The sequence below is a fragment of the Diorhabda sublineata genome, chromosome 4, assembly GCF_026230105.1.
Source record: "Diorhabda sublineata isolate icDioSubl1.1 chromosome 4, icDioSubl1.1, whole genome shotgun sequence".
In the NCBI taxonomy this organism is placed as follows: domain Eukaryota; kingdom Metazoa; phylum Arthropoda; class Insecta; order Coleoptera; family Chrysomelidae; genus Diorhabda; species Diorhabda sublineata.
Window position 1 is genome coordinate 35585053 of NC_079477.1, and position 9394 is coordinate 35594446.

The 9394-nt window shown below is 31.5% G+C and overlaps 1 protein-coding gene across 1 annotated transcript; it reads right to left on the minus strand.

The window, feature by feature from the left end:
* Positions 1 to 2158: 2158 nt before the first annotated feature.
* On the minus strand, positions 2159 to 9039 carry LOC130443481 (uncharacterized). Its single transcript, XM_056778142.1, has 9 exons — positions 6492 to 9039; positions 6286 to 6435; positions 5977 to 6228; positions 5808 to 5916; positions 5583 to 5753; positions 3777 to 4291; positions 2717 to 2941; positions 2429 to 2651; positions 2159 to 2370 (listed from the first exon to the last, which is right to left on the minus strand). The coding sequence occupies exons 1-9, from the start codon at positions 8927 to 8929 to the stop codon at positions 2209 to 2211; spliced, it is 4245 nt and encodes a 1414-aa protein (XP_056634120.1). The 5' UTR covers positions 8930 to 9039; the 3' UTR covers positions 2159 to 2208.
* Positions 9040 to 9394: the final 355 nt, after the last annotated feature.

The window sequence follows — 9394 nt, forward strand, 5'->3', positions numbered from 1 at the left end:
TTTACCCGATATAATATACTTTTTTCGTATAGACCCGGCAACGCCGCATTCGAGGCGATTACAACTACTCGCGAGATGCTATGTTATCGCCCTAATCGTTATTTTGGAACCGTTACCATGACGAATTTACGATAAGATACATAAACTCTAAATACGTTGTAAATAATCATATAAAAATTTAATTTTTTATCCTAAATGTATTTTTATATAATATACTTTTCACCTAACAACCGATACGTAATTTAGAATTGATTTTCCGTACACGTACATAGCGTAGGTGGACATTTCCATTTCGCTTCTCATTATGTGATGGGAACGTTACATAACAACGCTCCTGCGTAACCAACGCTCCATGAGTCATTTCATCTGATCTATTATAATAACCTTCAAATTCTCACTTTCGATTCAACCGAAATACGAAACTAACACGCACTTAGAAAAAAATCACGGCATTGTTCTGTTTTTTTCTCCACTATTAATATTACGTAATTGATTACGAAATTACAATAACGATGTTGAAGTTATTTTTTATTCGATATCAAATGTTCTGCCAACTCTAATCATTTACCTACATCTTCCGGTAATGGCGTCTTTTAACCACGCCTCTTTTTATACGTATTCCTTAATCATTATTTATAATATGCATTTTTTATCAATAATTCCAAAATGAGTAATCCAGTTTTGGAAAAATTGTTCTACAATTTTTTAAAACTTATTATTAGATAATAATTTCGTAAGTATTCGTTGGGTAATAATTGCATTGTGAGTAAGTGTAACTTTTAAGAGATGTAGTATCTCCTTGAATATAAATTGTTAAGTAACAGCGTGCATTAACCAGAGTTTAGTAAGTGTTCTACTACTTATTATTCGCTCGTTATATAACATAATAATAGTTCATGGTCATTCGAAATATCGAAACATTCGATTCAAAACATGGCGTCATATTTAGTATTAATAAACATCGAAGCGTTTATTTTTATTAAAAAAAATGTTATTAATCAATTTTAAATATATTTTAATGTTTATTAGATACGATAATGTCATCTATCGGTTAAATTTTATACTTTCCTTTTTATTTATAATACAATCTTTTTTGTATTATATTCATATGATAATAGAGGGCGTCGTGAACGAATAAACGGAAATGAATAGATGAATCAATACAAGTGATGGGTTTACCAGTGCCGTGGTTAGGAATTTATAAAATTTATTCGTCATTTAAAAATGATAGAAAAATTGTAAATTTTATGCAAGTAAGATAGATTTTTGAATTTATCGTATTATGCCTTTTTATTATTTTTAATGTACCTATTGTATCATAGATGGCGATGTAACAAATAGGAAATGTAGCGTACCGTGAATTTTAAAAAGTTGTATCCGGTTTATCAGTGGCGTACTTAGAAAAATATGCTTTTTGTAGATAATAAAAAAATGACTTATTCTTTTAGGACAAAAAGATGTTTTGTGAAATCCTTGGGGAAATGAAGAAGAATTTGTAAATTTTTATGGGATAATGTCAATTATTTATTAAAAATTCATGTTATTATCTTAAATTTTATTTATATATAAAATTCCCTTCCCGTACCTATATTTTTACAGTTTCCTTCATAATTATCATTTTTAATATACTTACCGTATAATAGATGGCGACGTCTAACATTGACAGGAAATAGAATTCGGCATATTTAAAGATGGTGAATCCAGTGGCGGCGTAAAAATCAAGATTATTTTTTATTTAATTTTTTAAATCAATTTTTTTTATTTTTCAATTTTTTAATAACTCAGTTGCGGGGTATAGTGTAAAAATATTTTGAGCAGAGGCGGCCTTAAACTTAGAAATGATTTCTCTAGTTTAATTTTTCATTGGCGGCGTTAAATTCGAAAGAATTTTTTCATATTCAATGTTTTTAAGAGAAACCAGTGGCGGCGTATGATGTAGGATTTTTTTTAATAATAATCTGTTGAGAAAAAACCAGATTTCGAAAACATTTTTCTTGTTTAATTTTTCAAGTAAAATCCAGTAGCGGCGTTAAATTCTAAAGAATTTTTTTATGTTCAATTTTTTAAGAAAAAATCAGTGGCAGCGGTCAAATAAAAAATTTATTTTTCTAAGGAAGAACCAGTGGCGGCGTAACGGGGTGAATTCAAACAAAAAAAATAATAACGCATGAATATTTATTTTTTTTTCGGAATATGCAAAATAACAAATCAAATAAATTTATCCAGATCTATTAAAGACAGAGCTATATCGGTACTGGTGATTCTAGACGAAATAAAAGTCGAATCTTCGTCGCTATCGTTAACCCCATTCGCTTTAGATTGAAAAAATCCAATTTCTCTATCACAGCCTCTCAACAAACCCTCCAAATCCTAAAATAAACCGAAAACCAACAAAATTTCCAAAAAAAATCGATGTTATTCAAATTACCACCGGCAAATCCTTTCCGAGATCCTCCAAACCCTCCCGAAGGTGCCCCGATTTGGGGTTGGAAGAAAACATCGTAAAATGATTAGCAACCGCTTTGATCAATTCGAATTTTTCCAAAAAACCTTTATAAATCAAATTAGCAACGGAAACGACCTGCCCCCTTTTCAAATTATCCAACAGCAGACACGTTTCCGGTCCCTCCGATACCCTTATCAACAACAACCTGCAAAATTACGAAAAATAATCGAATCACCCTCGTATATACGTATACGTATAAATTAAAATTACCTCCCGGTATAATCGCTCAACCATATTTCTTGTTCGTTACTATCGATTCGTATTCGAACGACTACGCCTACGGTATCGAATTCGTTGAAATAATTCGAGAATTTCGAATCGTTTAAATCGATTATTCGGATTAATTTTCTTTTAAATCTATCGTCTAATCGATTGTACGCGTTCGATTTCGTTTCGAACATCGTTTTAATGCCGGTATGTAAATCGCCGTTCGTTCTGAAATAAAATATATGCAACTCTACGAACAATATGTATATACGAGGGGGTTGCGAAATTTTGACAAACTTTTTTATCGTAATTCGAAGATTTTTGCTGTGAAAAAGTTTTTTTAATGAAAAAAATTTTTGTTTTTGAACAATTGTAGGGTGAAATATATACAGGGACTAACATTTTTCAATAAATTAGGAGAAGGGACAAACTTTTATTGCATTTTATCGTGATTCGAAATTTTTTGCTGTGAAAAACTTTTTTAAAGGAAAAAATTTTTGGTTTCAAATAATTTTAAAGTGAAATACATACAGGGTCTACCATTTATCAATCATTTAGGGAATGGGACAAACTTTTACTGCATTTTATCGTAATACGAAAATTTTTGCGGTGAAAAAGTTTTTCTAATGAAAAAAATTTTTGTTTTTGAACAATTTTAGGGTGAAATATATACAGGGACTATCATTTTTCAATAAATTAGGAGAAGGGACAAACTTTTATTGCATTTTATCGTGATTCGAAATTTTTTGCTGTGAAAAACTTTTTTAAACGAAAAAATTTTTGGTTTCAAATAATTTGAAAGTGAAATACATACAGGGTCTACCATTTATCAATCATTTAGGGAAAGGGACAAACTTTTACTGCATTTTAACGTAATTCGAAAATTTTTTACTGTGGAAAACTTTTTTTAACGAAAAAATTTTTGGTTTTGAACAATTTCAGAATGAAATATATACAGGGTTTCCCATTTTTACACGAGCAACAATATTTTTCCTAATTTTTTCGCAGCAAATCGTGTAAAAACAATCAACAACATACGGGGCGTCCCGAAAAAACTACTTACTTCGGGTAAACGTTGAAAACGCTCGCACAGGAATTTTCCTTCAACGATTGTACGAGATCCTCGTCCGGTTTCCAAACGAACAGATTAAAAGCCTCCATCGGGCTACCGTTCAAATCCACGACGAGCAATTTCTTTACCGGATGCGATTCCCTACGAGAAAATTTCAATTTTTCCATTTCTTCTCTCATTTTTTCGTCGTTTTCTCCTCCCCCCGTATCCAATTTTCGTTCGAATCGTTCAAATTGTTTGTATTTTTCGATATCCAATTGTCGGGCTCGCCTCTCCTCGGCTCTTTCGTTGAGCCACGTCGATTTCGAGCCGGTTTTATCCAAATAACGAAAGGGGTAACATCTGGCTATGCATATATCGATTCTAGCCACCGCACCCCCGGCATGGTGGATGGAACGTATCGATATCGGAATCGGACTCGGATTTTTTTGATAACCCAAACGAGAATGCCAAACGGCTCTCCTCGTATTATTAAAATTTATTTTTAAATACGTCGATTCCGTTACCTGTAAATAGAATCGTTAAAATACCGGAAAATAGATAAAATTCGATTTGAAACAATATTTTTACGAATCACCTCGTATTTATTTAAATTTGAAGTTACCCTCGTAATTATAACAGGAAACGACGTCAATTCGAAGATGGCGGATCAGGTTTGCCAGTGTCGTACTCGAAAGTTTTTTGGTTTTTATATAAATAAATTTTTTCGGGAAAACGAAAATTTTTTGAAAAATCTTTCAAGAAATATGGAAATTCTCGTAGAATTATACTGGTTGTACCAAAAATATTGATCAAAAATACGTTTTTCGAAAAAATTTATATCATATAAAAACTACTGCGATTCCCCTCGTAATAATTGTAAGACTATTAGCTTTAATACATTTTCCGTATAATAGATGGCGTAAAACATCGACAGGAAATATAATTAGAAGTCGATTTGAAGATGGAGGTTTCGGTTGATCAGAGACGTACTCAAAATTTTTTAAAGAAAATTAGTTTTTTTGAGAAAAAGAAATTTTTTTGTAAAATCCTTTAGAAATTACAAGGATCATACAGAAAATGATCAATTTTTTTATTATACGAGTCGTTTATAATAAGAAATGAGTTCTACAATATGTATAAATATAAATTCAACACCCTGTATAGTATCTAGACGAAGTTTTAACACTCTGTATTGGAAAAAAACGAGAAATGACGAGGATCATACAGAAAATAATCAATTTTTTTATTAAACGACTCATTTATAAAGAAAAACGAGTCCTAAAATACGTAAAAATATAAATTCAACACCCTGTATAGTACCTAGACGTAATTTTTTCACCATATATTCAAAAAATATACCGCAACGGTAGAATTCGAGAAAAAAATTTTGAAAAAAAAAATCGATTTTCATGAACCAGACGCTAGTATTTTATCAATAAAAATAAAATTACGAGCAACACCCTGTATAGGGTGTATAAACATTTTTTTGATCATCCTGTAGATAAAAATAATAATTTTATGAATAATTAACGAAAATAGTGACAAAAAAACATTTTATTTGTATAATCAAACGCCATATAAAAAATTTGATTCCAATACCAACGTAAAATTTTTAATTCGACACCCTGTATAGCATATACACACTTTTCGAGAAAATTCCAAAAAAACAAAAAAATTTTTATAACGTAGATAAAAATTTTATCGAAACACCCAGTATGGTACGTAAATTAGTACTAGAAAATATCGATGAAATAATCGATTATTCATCGGAAAAATAGTAAAAAAATAACAATTAGACAATTTGATTGTACTTACCTCCAAAGGATGGCACCCCTCGCAATTAATCAATTCCGCCCCGCAAATTAACAATTTACACCCCACTTTTATATTTTTATTCGAAATCTGGTAACACAACGGTTCGTCTACGACGGTTTTTACACCGTACCAACCGTCCGTTAATTCCAAATCGAATACGTTAAACCCCAACTGAAATGAAAAAAAAAATCAAAACAAACCCACCGACATAACCTCAAATCTTACTCGATTTATACCGGAAACGCACAAAATCATTCGTTTTTGAGGCGCGTCATCCTTCTCCAATATCCGCCTTATAACCGACCTTTCCGCTTTATCGATTTCTCGATCGTACCTAAACAAAAATCAATAAACCAGCAATCGATTACACCCGAATCGATATAATCGACTATACCTGTATTTCAATTGCTGTATAACTTGATCGATTGTTAACGATCTTTCGAAATATCGTGGAAAATTTCGTTCGTAACTAGCCAATTTCCAAATTATCCATTTGTAGTGATTTCGAACCCAATTTTTACGTAATAAACGAGGATCTACACCAGGCATGGCTTTGAAACCGATTTCTATTTCATATAAACCAATCAAATCTTTATTATTAGGTACAATTACAGCCCCATCGCTAGTACGAGCTATAGCTTCGAAACTAAGTGAAAAAAAATAAATAAAAATCGATATTTTTGTAAAAAAAATAAAAACTCACTGTTTGAAATGGATATTTACGGCATTCTGGGGAGTTATACACGATAATCTATCATCGATTTCATCACCCGGTTTTTCGTTATTCACGTACGAGTTTAAACATTTTCTGTTCGCTATTTTTTTAGCTCGATATAATACACCCTCGATCGGTCTACGATAAAAACCCAAATACAATCGTTATATTTACAAATATAACAGCAAACTCACTTTTTATCACAGTCTAGTTTTTCTTTTTTCGAAAAATCCATCGCGTCCTTTCTCGTTTTCGCAATACATAACCTCACTTCTAAACGTCTAACTTCGTCTTCGTAATCAGTCATCGTTTCCATCGAGTCGAATGTTATTTCGTTGGGTAAATCGTTCGAATTGATCGATTTTTCTTTTCGATTACTAATCGGTTCGGTAGTAGTTGTTTCGGGTAAACGTACAGGGGTGGAATGATTTTTAATTATTGGTTTAATCGGGGAAATTCCAACGAGATCTTCGTCGAAAATCAAACTGGCTTTTCTCAATTTGTTATTTTCTATCGGTATTTGTTTTAAACACGATATACCGAGTTTTCTTTTAGTTTTCGTTATACCGGGGCCGTTCGAATAATTCACTAAAGTTTTATAGTCGTTCGAACATTTCCCGGGAGTCGTAAAATCATTATTCCCATTTATATTTATACCGGGGTCGTTCGAATACTTCCTTGGTGTTGTAAAATCCGTTTTTTTTATACCGGTGGCGTTCGAATACTTCCACGGAGTAGTAAAAGCGGTTTTTTCGTTTTTATTTATACCAGGGAGATTCGAAGACTTTCCTCGGGTTGTGAAATCGGTTTTATCGTTATTTTTGATAAAGGGATCGTTCGATAACTTCCCAAAACCGGTTTTTTCTTGAAGAATATCATCGAAAATGCTATTGGCTCTGTTTAAAGCCCAATTTGACGGTTGTAATGATTTTCCGGAAGCGCTAGTGAACGTTCCCAATGAAAAATCGTCTTTTCCGTTGATTTTTATACCGGGGTCGTTCGAAAACTTCTCGGGAGTTGTGAAACCATTTTTTTCGTCGTTCTTCATGCTGGGGTCGTTCGAAAACGTTCCTGGCGTTGTAAAATCGGTGTTTTCCTTATTTTTGATACCGGGGTCGTTCGATAACTTCCCAAAACCGGTTTTTTCTTGAAGAATATCATCGAAAATGCTATTGGCTCTGTTTAAAGCCCAATTTGACAGTTGTAATGATTTTCCGGAAGCGCTGGTGAACGTTCCCAATGAAAAATCGGTTTTTTCGTTGTTATTAATACCGGGGTCGTTCGAAAACTTCCCAGGGGTCGTAAAACCGGTTTTTTCGTCGTTCTTCATAACGGGATCGTTCGAATACGTTCTTGGGGTTGTAATCTCGGTGAATTTGATACCGGGATGGTTCGAAAATTGCCCGTGGGTTGGTAAACCGGTTTTTTCTTCATCGAAAATACTATTGCTTCTATTTAAAGCCAAATTAGACTGTTGTAACGATTTCCCTGAAGCGCTGGCGAACGTTCCCAATGTAAAATCGTTTTTTTTTAATAAATTATCGGAAAAATTTAATTTTTTTCTAAAATTCGAAGCGTTCGAAACCGATTCACGAATAAAATCATCATTATCGCCTATTAAATCGTCGAAATATTTCAATTTTTCCTTAACGCCATTACTTTTCTTCGATACGGGTAACAAATCTTCTTTTTTACGTACGAAATGTCGAGGCGGTTCGATATTTATCGTATTATGTTCGATATTTCGATTTTCAATCGAATAATCCGTTTTTAATGCCATTTTTTCATCGGAAAATTGACTTAAATCCATTTTAATCCTCTTATTAGTACCCGAATCCGAAAAACTCGATTTTTGTTTAACAGAAACACGTTTTGTATCGAATTTATCGATATTTTCAACTGCCCCTCGTAAAAAATTAACGGAATCGTTCATTTTTGTCACCGAATCGATTTTATTTTTTCTAATTAAAACGCTATTACAAAATTTATTTTTTATACGTTCAGATTTATCAAAATCTTGGCAATCAAAACCCTTAAAACCATGGTACTGCGTTTTCTTTAAAAAATTGAACTTATTTTCCCTACTAATCTCATTTTGACTACAATTGAGTATATCATCGAAAAGTTTCGAATGTTTTTCTACCATCTCCAAGTTTATTTCGATATTTTTATCACTTGCAGTACGAAAATTCGTCTTAGAAATTTGTTTTCTTATATTATCAATTTCAAGACTTACCGGTTCTTGTTTTACACCATTTTTCGTTCTCTTGGGCGTTTTAGGAGCAGGAGAATTCGGTTTTTTAAAACACGTATCACTATCACTAGCAACTAAACTTTTATAGACAATTTCCCTATTGAATTCAACTTCTTCTAATCTATTTAAACAAGCTATTAAATCTTCATCTTCAATTGTATCCACACTAAAACTATCCTCCTTTAAATCATTCAACATCTCACTGCGTTTATCTTCTCCAACTGCTTCGTTTTTATTAATATTAAACAATTTATTCGTACGACTTAGTCTTCGACTTTTACCACTAAAACCTTTCCTTTTTTCAACTGAATGTAATATAGGCGATAATGGTCTCTCAATTTCTATCTGATTTATCGATTTATCAACTAAATCTCCCATTTTATTGTGTTTTAAACCGTTTTCCGAACCTCTATTGTCGTTTTAAACCTTTTCTTAAACTTCTATTTCAATATTTATAACAATAACACATAACCAATAAACATTGAAGTAAATTTGACAGCTACGATAACTTACGATTGGTCGGTTAGTACTACACTGGTCAAAATAATAACTAAAACTATAAAACCGGAGATATATATCCAAATAAAACATTTATAAATACTATTATATTCATGAAATTATAAATAATTATTGTTAATAATAAATCAAATTATTATTATGTATATATAAATCTTATAATATACTTTAATTTTATGTAGATCGTATTAGTACTTTACTAGTCAAAATAATAACTAACTAGATAAAATAATTATAATTTCCGTATATAAATATTATTATAATCATAAATTGATAAATAATTATTAATAATATGAAATTAAATTGTTATTATTTATTTAAATTGAT